Raw genomic sequence first — 17,414 nt, forward strand, 5'->3', positions numbered from 1 at the left:
TGGATGGTTTCCAAACATGAATGAAGGATGGAATAGAAAAAGGGGAGGGGAGCATACTATTATAAGAATGACAAAGAAGGGAGGGAGAGAGAATGAAAGGATGGATGAATTCATGGATTATAAATGGCTTGTCCTGAATGTGTCAGCAGTGTTTCCTCTTCGTAGTCCAATGGAGGAACCTGCTAAATCAATCGGAAGCTTTCTGCTCACACAGTGGACGCCCCGAGTCATGATCACTGTAATTTCTTCTCATGCTGGTACTATATTCGTAGCTTTGGGCAAATCTCATCTCTTTCCTGTCATGTTTCCCTTGCTGTCTTAAGTCTGCTGTATCTTTGTGGAAAAGGTAGATTGGTTGGTGCTAATTTCACCAAAAGAGAAAATGTGTAGGCTAGGCGCATTTAGAGAAATACATTTTTGCATGTTTAAATCTAACAATTAAATTAAATTACATTCTCTTTCATTCAAACTAATAATCTAGTGATTAACAAAAAGCCATTAACACTAGTAACACATAAGACACCTAATAATAATTTAGAAAATCCTAAACAGTTTTTCTCTTACCAGAATTTTACCTAACACTACAATTTTACCCAACACAATGTTTTCAGAGTTTGACATCCAAACAGGGTTTTATAGTTTATATATGAACACATATGAGGCAGCAACATTCCTATTACAGAAGTTTTGGAAACTGTATATCTTGTAGAGGCAGAGGGCTCAAGCATGCTGCGGTCTGGGGTTCAAGTTGTGACCCTGAGCCCCATTGCTGCATGTTCTCTCCTTCTCTCTGTGTTAATGTCACATCTCTGCCTGCTACAAAGGCCACTATTACCTTTTAGAATCAAACACTGACAGACATTGTTCTGTCTTGAAACAAAAATATGCATTGCTTGTATTATTTTTAAATTCTTAAACTAAAACTGCAGTTGCTAATTAGGCATGAATGTACATATTTAAAATCTATCCAAATTTTTAAACATTTAATCAAATATTATTTTGCAGGATCAACAGTTAAACTGTAAGACCTAGATATATTCCTAAGTCCTTAATTAAAAGGCCTATAGGGCCGTACCTATAGGGCTCAAGAAAAGGCCAATGAAACCTGAGGCTGCTGCTGCACTGTAAAAACAATCTAGAAATAAGTAAAATTTCTTAAATTAAGTGTATTTACTCTTAATTTGAGTGGGTAAATGAAATGCTTTACCAATGGAATTAGTATTTTTACTCTTAAAAGAATATATTTAGATAAACTGCACTTGAAATAAGACAATGCAATTGTGTTTTCTTATTCTAAATGTAAATTGTCTTGTTCCATTGGCAAAATGTCTCTTTTACCTGCTCAATCCAAGAACAAATGCACTTATTTTAGGAAAAAATAACTTATCTAGATTTCAATTTTTTCCAGTGTGCTGTTTAATGTTTGTATTTTATGTTTAATGTAGGTCACTTCTTTGCTCACTCAATCTACCTGTCTTTGCTGTCCAAAATGTGCCCATTACTGTATTAAGTTGAGTGTCACATGTCCTTAAGATGTACATTAAATGCTGAGGAGTTAGTTTTGTGTTGGGTCAGCTGCTGTTTAGTAGAGAATCCCTCACTGTACTCGACTGCATGTACAGTAACTCACCGCTGAGCTTGTGTTTTTTGTGCTTAATTGTTATAGATTAATAATTTTTTTTCCACAAGGGTTTTATTTGGTTTAAAGTGAATAACAAAATAGCTAACTAACTGTATACGTTGCTGTATGACATCTATGTTGTATCATTTCATTTTTACTATTTTTCATCATATAAAATCCCCAAAACCAATGTATCATTCCCAAAAAAAATTTGTTTTAAGCGGGTAGCATTAAGATTAATCAGCAATTATAGGAAAATCAGCAGCTACAGACTTGCAGATATGCCTACATAAACACCTACCTGCTGAGAGAGAAATTGGATTAGTCCTAAATTAGTATTGTAAGGGGATATCATCCCAAACATTAGAACTTCTCAATGACATTTTAATATGAATCTTACATACATTTTACTAAACTGTATTTTTATTGGCCCATGAAAAGTTAGTTAATTAATTTCTGTTTTGGGGGGATTAAAGTATTTATTTATTAATTGTTTTTTACAGAGAAAATCATCTTTGCAAATGATAAGGAAGAGAGTCACCAAAGCCTGAGAAATATTCAGAAACTGTTGCACTTAACTATTTCTGCTTCTTGTCTTCTGGGTTTATTGTCTGAGTTTTTTTTATTTATTTTCCTTAAGAGTTTATTAATTTGCAGAGCATACAGTCTAAACTGTTTTATTGTAGTAAGGTTTTCAGTTGTCAGGGGACAGACACAAAAACATAATGGAAAACTGGAGTGAATAAACAAATGTATGCTCATCTCATCTTCAGTGACATCGTGACAGATTCAGAAAAATCCCATCAGATTCTGTCTACCAAGGATTAATTATATGAAGTTTAGAAAGCTGCATATAAAATATCTTAAACAAATCACAGATCAATCCATCAAAGTTATTTTGTGCCAACAGAGTATTTCACCACATCACTTTCAAATATTTCTGTTTTTATTCTAAAATACTGGAATTAAGCTGAATTCAGGCCTGCTTTCTAATCTAATCTGCAATACACTATTGCTGCACTTACTCCAGCCAATAATGGCAGATCGTTGAAAATCAGAAGTAAAAAATTTAGAGATGTCTTAAAACGTATTACTGACACACACCTGAGTGAATTCTCTGCATGTTAAGAGCTTGTTCAGCTGTTGTGAAGCCAAAGCCAGTTTAATAACAGACAGTTAGTCACGCCAAAACTCCTCCGCCTAACTCTATTCTGTCTTGCATTAGCCGAGATATCTCACTTAGAAAGATCACCATATAATGGGTTATAACATAATGGGCTGAAACGGAGAGGGGAAATAATGCTGTGGTGCCGCATTTCTAAACGTAAGCTGAGGTTCCCAGGAGAAGAATCCTGTGTTACGGTTCCTACTGCAGAAAATATTAGAAAACATTTTTACTGCTTTAATAACTAAAAAAAGAATGTTCATTTGTAAACAATAAAGAAGAAATCATAGCCAGGCTGTGGTGCTTCAGGGCTAACTAATTTACCGTCCCCAAAGTTTTAAGACTAGAGTTAAAAGATACAGCATATTAAAAAGTAGTTTACTGCACAGAAAACATTCGTCTGGAAAAAATGGGTATTAATACAGGTAAGTATCAGGTCAAGCTGGCTTGGACAAACCACAAAAAAACAATGTTTCTTGTTTGCAATATGGCAAAACACATTTTGAGATTTTCTAGCTTCTTGTAGATGTAAACATAGATATATCTGTTGATGACTGGGTATGCACAAAATTACACACAACTCAGACTATTCTTTCTGGTCCCAATAGCTGTTGCCATTTTTTAGTTCTTATTCATTTATTTATTTTTTCATGTGCACTAAAACTTGGTTAAACAAATTTACTATCACAACAAAAGAACACAAAACTCATATCTGGCTCAAATTTATTTGATGTATCCTATTGCGAGATATTACAAGCTTGATTGGTATTTACAATACATATAAATAAAGATCAGTTTTATATTTATTCCATTACAAAGAAAGAGGATGGATGGATGGATGGATGGATGGATGGATGGATGGATGGATGGATGGATGGATGGATGGATGGATGGATGGATGGATGGATGGATGGATGGATGGATGGATGGATGGATGGATGGATGGATGGATGGATGGATGGATGGATGGATGGATGGATGATTATGACTCAACAGGAATATTTTTTCTGACTGTGCAGGGACTGTGTAAATTCAAGAAATTCCAAGGTTCCTTTTTTTTTTTACCATAATAAAGGATTCAGAAATAAATTATTTTGAAATTATGAAAATTGTTCTTTTAAATATAGAAACGTGTTAATAATGAGTGAACAACCATTTAATTACAACAAAAAGTTTTTAGGGGATTTCAGACTGTTACAGGTAAAAGCATATTAACCTTTTTTAATGGAATGGAAGTAATGAGAATATTACCTACTGACATAAATAAGAGTTGGTTATTGCGGAAACACAAATGATTAGCAATAATACAAGAGAGAGAAAAATCCCATTCACCTTATAATCCTTACTTATTTAGTTTTGAGTTGTGTTCCAAAATATACATTCAGTTCTGTTTCTGCACCACGCTCTGTAATCTTTTTGTACATATTGCATTAATCCTACTAATTATATGCTTCATTAAACATGTAGTAAAACTCATTAATGCTCAGACTGTTTTCTAATGTGAGAACATTTATCAAAGAAACCTCTGACATGTGTCTTTATGGGGGCTAACATTCAGGGAAAGGTCACTTTATTTTAGATTATCATCAGCATCATCCTCAAGATCAAATCATATTCAGCAGCACACTGGCAGGAAGAAGGCACATTACCTTGACCACCAAAACAAGCACTCAGGATACTGTGTGGATACCAAGGAATGTAGCCAACTAGCATCATGATAGCTATAGATCTAAAATATGTTGATGGAAAAGCTTTTTTGCCATTATATTGGGGCTTAAGGTGCATTTACAGGGATTTATGCTCAAAAAATATAGAGGGAAATAGGGTTTAACATATAACTTAAGTCAGTCTATAACAACTTGGGCAATGTGCAGAATTACCTTTGTTCATCACTGCAAAGCGCAAACAAAAGAGATCAAGAGATGTATGACCAAAAACATTAAACAGAAAGCAGAATTTTTACATTGATGCAAAAAAATTGTTCAAACCACTTTTTAATAAAATAAATACAAACCTTCCACCTGTGACAGTCTTTGCTAAAATGCATTTGAAGATGTTAGTAAGAATGCAGAAGCAAGATGAGTTTTTAGAGGAAACTTTGGCTACATTCCTGCCTTATCCGACTGAGTCTTGGTGGCAACTCCTACCTTTAAAATTCGGTCGGATTCTGGCATCGTAACCTGAGACCTTTCCCATAAGCTTGTCCAGAAACTCAGACGGTGGCATCGGAGTGGCAGCTTTCCTTGCCGCAGCTTCTTTTGATGCCGCTAAGCTGGAAAAAAAAAAAAAGAGAGATTAATTGGATTAGAAACAGAATGCTGCACAGTTGGAGATGTCAGGAGAAAAATACATTAAGAAAAATATATCTAATTTGTGTTCAATTGAGCATGGAGTTATTAACACCCAAAGTACTCTGAGTAGGAGTTAAGTTTTAATGTAAATTATCTCGAGTTAGAAATCTGAATCAGGATGCCATAAAGTGTGGGCCTGTCAATAATAACTTACTGCACTTCTTAAGCTGATACTGCAATTAGATTTCTCATAATAAATTAGACTTTTCTATCCTATGTACAATATATATATATATATATATATATATATATATATATATATATATATATAAAATTGTATTTAATCGAATCGCTGTTTCTTTTATGGTACTCACATTTTATCTTCTAATCCAAGAAAATGTTAAATCAAAAATGTATTTAATGATATCCATTCATCAATAATCCTTGCATGCCTAATCCTAGCCCCTGAGGTGGCCCTACCCATTTGTCCATTTTCTCCAAAGAAAGGCCCTAACATCTGAGTTTTATTACAATACAGTACGTATATAATTAAGCATTCTAAAACAGCTTAAATAAATACCTCCTGACAGATTTCTTATTATTCTGCTTAAACAAAAACATTTCGTGGAGTAAACAGTACCAGCCTACAAAAGTGACATTTTTTAGGGAGAAAACATACAGCATTAATGCCTTTAAGTATACAAATGATCACACATTAAATATTGTTTTTTAACGATTAAGGCAAATGTGTTATGGTTTGACAGGCAGATCAAATTAAAATTTCTAAATTATTCTATGTTTGATCATTAGAGTTAGATTTTCCTATTGAATACTACATTAAGTTCATTGAGGAAAGGGATGCAATTAGGAAATCCATGCAGTCTTAAGCTGAATATAAAACAAGAATCTAAAGTATATTTGCAAAAATATTCTTGCTAGTTCTATTTCATTAACTCAAAAGAAAACTCAAGAGACTTATTTTTCCTTCAGTAAACTAAAAAGTTTCATTTATTTAGCTGACTTTGTCAACAGCTAAATCCCACATTGATTTCTGTAACAAACTGATCTTTTTTTGTTTAAAATGTCTATCATTAAGCTCACTGGATCCATTAGATACCCCTTTAATATTAATGTCAAATCTCTGTACATGGTTAATCTCATAGAAAGGGGATAGCCTTCTGTGAATAACCCAATACAATAAATATAAACCTTTTTAATTTTCAGTTTCACTGCATCTTCTTTTGTTGAACTTAAAGAATTACCACCCAGGATTGTGATATGGACTAATAATAACATTCTGTACTGACCCATTTCCTGTGATGAGACTAGAACAGAGATGTCCAAAGTGCAGCCTGTAGGCCATTTGTGGTCCTCTGCATAATTTTGTGCAGCCTGCAACCGCCATTCAAAAATGGCGAGCACAGATTGACACCTTAACATCTCTCAAAATGATAAAGGTGTAGCAGACCAAACATGGCAAGAAAACCCATATCCTGTTATTCTTATAAGGCATAAATATTTTTTTAATGAGGTAAATGTGTCTGTAAAGGCAACATTACCCATATGTAATTTATTTACAATATGTAGGCCTAGATGCCATACTAACACCTGAATCAATCATGTTATCCTGTAATGACCTACAGTTATTCCACTAACATTTTACGAAAATCAGAAGAAAATATACAGCCTAAAGCAATGCTGGGAGTGTGACTGAAGTTAAATGTAAAAAGGGTGATTATGTAGGCATTAGTTGTAACTCCTGATGAGTCTGGGGGAGGAGAGCACAACCACCACATTAATCTCTCATAAATTAAAATGACACTTGATACAGTCGATTGCGCTTAAATTTTCACCTTCTAAATGTAAAACTGCAAAGCGTGACTTTCAATATGGTAAATCATGTCGTACGGCATGATAAATGGCTCCATTAGCAATTCATAAACATGCAACACAGTCAGTGCTGTCGCTTTATCAGGAAGCTGCTGATCAGTATCACAGTTTGCTTGGAGAAAATAAGGAATATGGAGGTGGCATGATTGGAAAACAAAACAAACCAGCGACCAATCCCTTCTTAGTCTTGGCACTAAAGGGCATCTGTGTGCACAAAGCAACTAAACACACTCGGACTAGCAAACAAAAACAGTAATAATGTGTACACACAATATTTACACATTTGTATGCACATGTAAATATGTAAACACTCAATATGATTTTTTCTTTTTTTACAAACTTCCCCTTATCAGTTAAAACACTTACAAATATTGGACATTAAGTATGTGTGTGTGTGTGTAGAAGAGGAGCTGTGTATTAGGTTCTTCTGTCAAAGTTGTTGCAGGCAAACTGGTGGGGTTGTCACCTTATGAATCCTCTAAGGTTGAGGCCATGATTCTCATATAGAAGAAGGTAAAAGATAAGAAGAAAGTTCTTTACTTATGTATTCATTTAAATCTAAACCCTCATCTTTCTTTATGAGATATAGAAGAGCTGAGTTCCACCCATCAAATGAACTAGGGACTGTTACCTTGGTGTCGGTTTTTCTTCTTGACTTTCACAGCCCAATTTCAGATAAGTGGAAGACTTTTGGGTAGATCATAATATATCTCTTCACTTTCTTCCTTTTTATTTTTGCACCAGAACTTCGTTTGGATTAAAAAGAAGTCTCCAGAAACCCGATTCAGTCAGCCAACATCTAATCAAACAGTGTTTCTACCCTTTAATTACCTAAACACATGCTGCAAATATTAACGATAAGAAGTAACAGATTGATAGATCTTTGTTTTATGATACTCTGGAATTCTATCTGTCTGCCCATGCAGCTACACAACCAGCAAAGGAAACTACATATCCATCTCCTTGGCAAAGATTTTCTGCTAAGCACAAACCGTGCACCTCAAGAAATTAAGGCCTGGGCAACTGATTATTGACCAGCTGTGCACATAAAACCTTAAATATGACTAAACAGGGATTTGGTTTTTTCGTACTTGCATGGTCGAAATGCCCATGAAAAATTGGTTTTATCATCAGATCGTTAATATTATAAGGAGGTACATGTACCACAGGATGGCACATACCCATCCCGAGAGAGAACGGCTATTAAACGTGTGCGAGAGCATTCACAAGCCCATTTCTCCAAGTGCACACTCTATTAAAAAGTTGCTCTTTGCATCACTCATACAAGCTTACTTTCCAAAAGAAGATTTGCAATTTTTCCACTATGCCTGACTCACCACCGATAAGTGAAAATGGGGATGAGCAAGTAGGACGGCCTTACTTAAAAATAACACCAAGATGATTGACAAATAGGTAGACCACTTATTTTGATGAGCCACCCAGAACAAGATCATCCTCCACTTTACCTTTTAAGTGTCAAAAAAATATCTCTTATCATGTTGCTCAAAGATGCCTAAACCAAACAAGATAGGTTGATGTTACTGATATCAAATTCTGCACCTTTCATCTGAATACTACACTGTATGAAAATTAAATAAGCAACTTAAACAGACTGGTGAGTATATTTTATATCTAAAAAGTACTGTGAAAAATGTCCAATGGTGCAATCATGAAATATCTTTTTTTTCTTTTCTTTTTTATAAAAAAAGGAAATCTAATGACTGGTATTAAAACATTTATAACTTAACGACTGTATTGCTTATGCAACTGATGTGACTGTAATCCAGCTTGAATCAAATGATGTCTCACCATGTGTCCACAGCTGAATGATGATGGTGGGCCCTCTCTGTGCATCTCTGCTGTTAAATGATGACAGTGATGCTGATGATGTTTCATAGTGATAAATCAAAACACAGATAATTACATAAGATGCTTTCTGACTTATGATGTTGATGATCAAACTGAAAAGTTTAAGTGAACATCACATCAAGAACGCATTCCTGACTTTGTGATGAATGCTACAGTGATGGCTGTAATTTTATTAAGTTAGCATATCAACATGATACTGTAAACTATTTTTTTCTCTCTCATTAGTTCTTTAGCTCTGTAATAAAATAAGTATTTTAAGACTTAACTCACTTCACCCTTAGAGAAGCTGAGTTAACAGTGAACTTAATTCTTTTATGGATTTGTCCCAGCTATAGTGAAATGCACACACAAATGTTGATGAAGGAATACTTTGGAAGACACACAGAGTGTGAAGCACTCTTAAAGATTTAAACATCTTAACCTCTGACCTTTACCTGCAAACCTCTGGACTGAAAAGCCAACAGCTTTTTAAATACCAGTGTACAGATCTAACATGCATCTCATATCATAATTTTATTAAACAAAAACAAAGGATCTGAATGGTACCACTTCAGGAAATATGGTAAAATTCAGAAAGCAGATTCTGGAACTGCTGTAGACATGTCGCTAATGATATCAAGGAGATGCACTTAATTTTCAGGTGAAAGGGCCAGACTCTGGAAAAGCATATTTTGGTTTCCGATTTCCCAGTATAATGTAAAGCTGAAAAACAGGTAAAATCTGCACAAAATGTCTAAACCTAAACCCAGGCTTGGAATGGGAATGATTCCCCCCGAATAAAAACAATTGAAGCACAGTCAAACACATGCGTCTCAAATGTGAAACACAACACAAATACACATTGTGGATTAACCGATCTACAACGTAAGCCCGAGTGTTGTAAAAACACCAACATAAAACAATGTAATATAGAGGAAGACAGACAGTTCTTCATGAAAGCTCAGAGGTGTGTAAGCATTCATTGCGAGTCCAGGTGGCATGTGGGCAATGAAATGGAACAATGTAAACACCATGGTTCCATCAGTCAACAGACTGAAATCAACGAAACCAGCAGTCCTATTGATACTACTACTATTAAGAGTAGTAGTGGTTAAGTGGGGAATTGTACACCGTGACACACAGCCGTCAGTCAGTTGAATGCTTTACAAAGCCTTCACACTAGGTTACAAGCATCACATGACTCTTCCATCTTGCACTGAAATACCGTTTACAGTGATATTTCACACTCCATAAAAAAAAGCAAACCATGATGAGCACGGACACACAGTTTTGAGTATACCATTTTTTTTTAGAGTAATATAACTATAAAAAGTCTCTCAACATAGCACAATGAACCCCACCGTTTAGCGCAAATGAGCCAAACCTACTTCATCGAACCTAAGAAAAACCTGTGAGCCCAAGTAAACATGTCGCGGTGGGCAAAACTAAAAACCAAACGACCTACCTTGATGCTGTCTTGTTAGCGGGACCTTTTGCAAGTTGCAATTTATTCTAGATTCCATTATAATATTTATGGTTTATCACAACCGGACAGCACTGCTAGCAAGCAATGGATTATGTTTGCATTGTTCATTCACATTAGAAGGATTTGCCTTTAGATGTAAAACCCCATCATGCACCGCAACATATCTTTGCAAAATATTCAAACATAAATTCGCCAAATATAAGAGGAACATGGTAGCTTGGTTTAAAGCATTTTAGTTTATTTATAATTTAGTTTTTTGCAAGGATTTTACAGTTTGAAGAAATAGAAAATTACACCATATGCCAACCGATACAAGGATGTGCATGACAATGAAGGGCCTTATATACTGCATGCATCAGTTAGGTAGTTAACATTGTATTACTTCTTGAGCTCCTTGATGTAGTTACTGTCACAGGTAGGAGCTTCGGCTGGAGAGTAAGTGTTTGGGCCAGTATGATTTAAGGAGGGCCGGCCCTTGCCACTGCATTTAGGATCGACCCACCAGGCAAGTACTTTTACTAAAATGCTACACTGAAAAAAGTGACTTTTTTTCTGTGCAGGTTAACTCTATAAGAGTATTCGTCATAATTTCTACTCTGTATTTTTAAGCTTCAGTAAAAAATTTGTTTCTGAAGTAAAATAAACCTTTTTTTATATAATACATGAACTTTGGGAAAAGAGTGAGTTTTACTTAGATTTCTGTATACTATTTAAATGTTTAATAGCAGTATGTGCATAAACCTAAAAATACAACATAAACTTTACTCTAAAAATGTAACATTTTTAAACGCACTCATGGTGCATGTGCACTGTAGCTCACAGCAGGACTGATTCTGCTCCAGACGTTACAGGATCTTCCAAAAACTTTTCATGGAGTTGGATGATTTAAACTGAAGTTGCTTTCCTAAATGCATTCATGATTTAGGTCAGGAAAATGAGGCATCAAATGCTAAGAATTAGCAGTAGGTTTCAATTAATCTTAGTGGAAGGTTGCATGTAATTAATGTTTTTTTAATTTTTTTTCCAAATAAGGTATATGTTGTTTGGCAAAAAATAACAGATACCTTTATTAAAATATCTAGTAGGGATTTTATTCTTCATTTAGAATGGTTAGACAGTTTAAGCTTATTTCATTAAAGCTTGTTTCATTAATGTTGTAATTGCATTCTTAAAAGTCCACTAGTCTGGACGACTGGTTTAAATGTTTAAATTGTACTGTTTCAGTGAGTAGGTTTGTAAGATTTTTATTGCATCTTTGAGCAGTGACTATATAACCAGATCTGTGTTTGATGTGGTATATATGAAATACTGTGTATTTCATACCAATCTTATCTTTAATTGGTAGAAATTCTAATGCAGTACAACATAATGCGCTTTAACATGCCTTTGTACATGCCTTTATTCATTTAAATAGAGGCATACATAATCTTAACACTCCTGCTCAAATTTAAGTGGTTGTTTCTGTTCTGACCCTTACCCACAAGTTGATTTGAGAATGTTTGTGTAAGTTAAATATTATTCATCTTACATATGAGTATATTTCTGTAACACATGTCGAAGCTCTCAGTTTCAGTGTTGCTGTGAGTAGCACTGCTCCCTGCAGTAAGAAGATTCTTGGTTCGATTCCTGGCTAGGTGTCTTTCTGCATTGAGTCCTCCGGCTTCCTCCTACAGTCAAAATACATGACTGTTAGGTTAATTGGCTTCTCTATATTCACCTTAGGTGTGAGTGTGTGCATGAATGTTTCTGTGTTGCCCTACGACTGGTAATGATTACCTAATATTATTGAGTAATGCAACAAGTAAATCAATATGTCAAGCTAAAGAGAGTAATTAATATCTTCTTAATTACTTAATAACAGCAAATACCACAGGGATATATTTTATTAAAATTTTGAGTATAATGATGTTTCTGCCCATGAAAAACAAGCACACTTTACTTAATTTGTGAAAATAAATCTAACCTAAAATTTGGATGAAATTAAGTAAATGTTCCTTAATATCTTCACAGCTGTTATGTCTTATGTAAAAGAACATTCACTTGATACTGGAAAATAAGTGTTACTTGATATTGCGACATTAAATTTTACTTAAATAATCTTTTGTGCAAATACATATATTGCTTACAAATCATATGAGTTGTTTTTTTCAGTGTAGTTATCAAACAGAGGAGCATTCCACATATAATGTGAAGAGCTGTTTTGCTTTTCTAAGCAGATAGGTTTTTTTTTTTTTTTGTAAAATATGTGTTGAAATTAGGTTTGGAGGGTTGGGGGTTTCTCCTGTCTCCTATGTGTCATCAGCTGATGTCCCTTCTAGCTCTCCTTGTTGCCCTTACAGAAGGTCACGTGTCTTGAGGCAAACACCACACTGTGTGTTATATAAACACCCTCTAAATATGCCAAAAATGTCTCTTACTGATTTTTTATTTTATTTGGAATGAACTGACCAGCCTTTATATTTGTCTCTATCATTCAGAACAGTTAGTGTATTTATATCTGTTGAAATTTGAAAAATGAGTCTTGAACCAAACTCAGTTACTGTAATTATATATTTAAAACAGCACCCAGTTATTTTTCAGTGACGCTCACCCACTCTCTAAGCAGCTGGAAGACATCACAACCAAATGTCTAAAGAGGTGCAGTAGGAGATCTTTTCTGACACATTTTTTACCATGTGGCTTAAAGATCTCCCCACAGTTGCATAGCAAGCAGTGGAATAGAAGGTCTGGAAGTAAAACTAAAATAAATGGTCCCTGCTACAGTGAGAAATCAATGAATAACCCCAACCAATTCAATTCAATTCAATTCAGTTTATTTATATAGCGCCAAATTCACAACACATGTCATCTCAAGGCACTTTACAATTCAACCAGATCATACAGTCAAATTGATACAAAGTTTTCTATCTAAGGAAAACCAGTTGATTGCATTGACTCATTGACTCAAATACAATCCCCCACACTAAGCATGCTTGTAGCAACAGTGGAGAGGAAAAACTCCCTTTTAACAGGAAGAAACCTCCAGCAGAACCAGGCTCAGTGTGAGTGGCCATCTGCTCACACTGAGCCCAACCAATCACAAAAGAAGGTCTGTTGTACACCATTGGTTTGTGAAACATCAATCATGGTTGTGTACTTGTCCCTCCTCCCTGTGCATGTACCCTGACACATGAACGGATTGACCCCCCCAATGCTCGTGCAGGACGCCATTGCTGGAAGCTAGCCACTGTTATGCTTTGTTCATAATTAAAGCAGCAAGAGCAGCAAAAATGTGCACGCTGCTTCATTTTTGTTGCTTGTATAAGTTTAGTTCTGATGCGCGGCTGAAGCATCAAATATTATTTCTGTCGGAGCCGCTCAGACCCCCATACAACGGCGTTGCATTTTCACTACGAATCCCATTCAACAGCAATTTATTCTTTTGTTAGTCTTGTTCCAGCTCTATTCATGGCTTCTCTTTAATTTCCTCTTCTAACAAAAGTTTTCTTTGCCATTATAGCTGGCTTAGCCATGTTATAAGCATAAATAAAAAAATTGTTCAATAATCACCTTAGGTTAGTGCAAAGTGAGGCATGTTGCGACAAAAGACAGTGGCTTTATATTGGGCTATCATAAAGCTCTTCGTCTAACCAGAAGAACAAGAAGAAGGCCTTTAGACTGCCATTGGGTTCAGTGGCACAAAAACTTCAAGTGTAATTTTACAACCATTGGAGAAGGATCCTAAACACATATTAGATCAAGAAGGTAGGTTAACATAAAGACTTAGCAATGAGCTTCAGAAAGCCTTGAAGCCCTAAGTGAACATGATCAGGACACCGTGATGACCCAGCTTCAGAAGATGTCTGTGGTATCTTTCTGCCTTAATTTTCACATATCTCTGAGTTTTTTTATAAGAGAGAGAAAACTAAACACACCGCCCTGATATTATAAAACCTCTCTCACTCTGTTAACATCCCTTATCATTTCAAACCGAGTGCTGATAGAGTGACACAGTGGTAACCTCAGTAATTATCAACGAAAACAAAGAAAAACAATTAACTGCTCTTTGTATTTACAGTTTAATATTACTGTAATGATATAAAACAAAAAATTATTGCAATTTTTTTTTTTATGTCCAGACATCCAGATAATATCTCTGAAATTATGTTCAACCTGAATATGCGGTAATGTGCTCCTTTAACTAAATTACATCTATTAGAAAAAAGTGTAACATAATTATAGCAATCAAACAATTAGATTTAGCTGTGATTAAATCAAGCACCTTCTCTGAGTGATTACCAGCTTGTCTTGTTGGAATCCCTGAGGTCAAACTGTTGACTGATGAAAGTGAGAGGATATTGATGATAGTTATTTGCAGGGACAAAGTGCTTATAAGAGTATCCGTGGATTCTATGCAGAAATCCTGAAAAAATATAAGCATCAATATTTAGTCAGTGTCAATGATATTGATGATATCAGACTCAATGCATCAGATTCTTTTTTTAAATAACAGAAAATTAGGTAGATCAGAGATTATCTTGTGCCAGCGTGACAAATCCAAGTACAATCCTCTTTGGCAAGATCACAAAAGTGATAGAATCGAGCTCTTCCAGAAAACTAATTTCTGTTGTTCAGTACTGAGCTCAGCACAGCCCAGATGACACAATGAAGCCTAAGCTCCGTGTGAAATGGCTCTCAAATTAGCATCGAACAAACACGCTGTTGGTGTGATGACAGCCCAATCTGATTAGTCGCAGATCGGGATTACAGCTGTGTGTTCTTGACACAAAGGGAATGTCTGCAGGATGTGAAGCGTGGGACAAACACTTCAGGCTAAATAGTGCTGACACTGTGACAGTCGGAAGGAGTGAGGGGTTTTCTGCCTTTCTTTCATCCTTTTTCATACTTTAAAGTTTATTCAAGTTTAATTTGCAAAATACTGAATACTTGGGGAAATGTTCTTGATTCACAAAAAACAGGAGATGAAGAAGGATTATTTCCTACAATAATAGAACTTAGTTGAATTGTTTTGTTGCTTTTTCTGGTATATTGCTACAGTGACATGATTTTTTTTGTGATCCAGTAAACTTATAGGTTGGTGCCTTGTTCAATGAACTTCTTTGTACTTTAGGATTATTTTAAAATTGGATATTTTTGCATAGAATTCCCATAAGCTCGCTCCCTTTTTTAAACCCTGATGTGTTCCCTGTGGCTTCAATAAAACAGCGAAAGTATAATGTGACAAAGGGACTAAATGAGGTGGATCTTAGCAGATTTTAGAATTACTTTAAATTAACATAATGTAAATGAAACGACAAAAGAGATTACACAATCATACTTTCTTTGAAGGAGAAAAAAGCATTAAATAAATAAATAAATACTACAACCTTCCTGCTGCAAGAGTTTAAAAGCGATAGTAAACAATATGAGCCCAAGTTGTTGTCTTTGTCATGATCTTAGCGCTGATGGCTGGTTTGGTTGGTCATTTCTTTCACCTGTCCAATTCTGCTTGGTTTTCTCATCACTGCTCATCTGATCAACCTTCTCCTGCCACTATTTAAAGGGATCATAGAATGATTATATAGGGTATTTGGTGCTGGTCCTTAAGGACATAGAAAGTGAATAGGGTGTATAACATTGGTTGGGCTGAAAAATAGTATACTTGCTGTTCTATGAGCCCTAAAGCAAGCCTGGTTACAAGCCTCAGAATGAAATGACTGGTTTTCTTCCTGTTATGGTATGCTCATGAATATTTGGATGAGCCGTGTGCTGATTGGTTGGTTTACAATGAGCAAAGCTGCTGATAATAATAGCAGCAAGCACTCACTCACTGAAACATACCATACCAGACGTCCTCTTTTTCCCGGACATGTCCTACTTTTCATGCCTAAAAAAATGTCCGTGGGGGAATTTCAAAATCGTCCGGGATTTTGGTCGACTACAGTGCGACACATAGTCGAAACAGGAAGCCAGCGGGGGATGGAGCGACCGAACCCGACCCAGTGACGGTAGCCTGGACAATGGCGGCCCCATGCAATCTGTACCACATTCACAGAACCATGACTCCATTATGAGTCTTCTGTTTACCAATAAAAAGTGGTGATTCTCCTTGATCAGATTAAGTTATAGTAAAACTATATCTGATCCAGGAGAACCATTGCTATATTCTTAGAACAGAAGAAACTCTGCTCGGACATGCTGAACTGCTATCTTTTTGCAGAATGTGTTCCTAATGGGAAGGTCACTGTTACATACATCATGCTACAGGACGACAGTACACAAGCTCTACAATGTTTTAATTCATTGAAATGGAACTGTGGGTTGTCTGTCCAGACATAATTCAAAGCTATAGTGAAACAGTGGTGGTGCACGCTTTGCAAGAAAGCTAGCATGTTTAAACATGGCTGGCTTTGCAAAAAAGAAGAGGTCCTCTTTGTCCAGACAAAACTACAAAAAAGCAGAGTCACACAGATCTTTTAATAACCTGTGTTGTATTGTCAGAGCTGCAATGCATGCTGGTAGGTGTAGTTGCCACCTGTTTCTTTGTGTTAAGGCACACCATTCATATTTGTCTCTGGTTGAATTTTCAGTTCCTCAGTCTATCTTGTCATTACATGTTGGTATTAATCCACTGGGAAACAATGTTGTTGTTTTTTTCCTTCCAAATCCCCTAAAAATGTGCCTGCCTTAGAAGCAAAGCAGCCTCTTCCTGTCTAGGTGCCAGCAATTCTGTTCAAATGTGTTCAAATACTTGCTTTCATGGGACAGTTAAAGGCTCCTACTCAAACAGAAGAACTCACGAGTATTGCTTAGATATGCATGACTCAAATTAAATACCGCTTTGTGCAGGATTAGGATAAAGGAATAACTTTAAAGCACAGTTAAAAGCTCAAAGTAGATTTTACACGATATAGGCTCTTTTAACCTTTAACTGAATGTTTTGCTGGAGTTTGGACTTTTGAAAGTTAGCTCATAATTTGAAGCAGAACCTCAGGACTAATAAGTTGGATGTTGGATCAGCACAGCTTATGTAGTTGCAGTCCTGCTAACAGACAGCAATTACATGACTTTGAATTTTTTGTTGTTTTAAATGGTCTCATGTAATAGCTCTGTCTTCTGTTCATGCACCATCTA

At 35.6% G+C, this 17,414-nt stretch overlaps 1 protein-coding gene across 2 annotated transcripts in view; it reads right to left on the reverse strand.

The window, feature by feature from the left end:
- glra1 (glycine receptor, alpha 1) overlaps window positions 1–17,414 on the reverse strand; it is a 167,665-nt gene that overhangs the window by 128,142 nt on the left and 22,109 nt on the right. Inside the window, exons 2-3 of one of the 2 annotated variants that reach the window (XM_038295419.1) lie at window positions 4,934–5,058; window positions 4,667–4,678 (exon numbers count right to left, since the gene is read on the reverse strand). In XM_038295419.1, the coding sequence (XP_038151347.1) occupies window positions 4,667–4,678; window positions 4,934–5,058 (137 nt within the window). The remainder of the gene's footprint in view (window positions 1–4,666; window positions 4,679–4,933; window positions 5,059–17,414) is intronic. The other variant, XM_038295420.1, reaches the window with a different exon arrangement.

This window comes from Cyprinodon tularosa, unplaced genomic scaffold (assembly GCF_016077235.1).
Source record: "Cyprinodon tularosa strain WSP-4 unplaced genomic scaffold, ASM1607723v1 ctg355, whole genome shotgun sequence".
Taxonomy (NCBI): domain Eukaryota; kingdom Metazoa; phylum Chordata; class Actinopteri; order Cyprinodontiformes; family Cyprinodontidae; genus Cyprinodon; species Cyprinodon tularosa.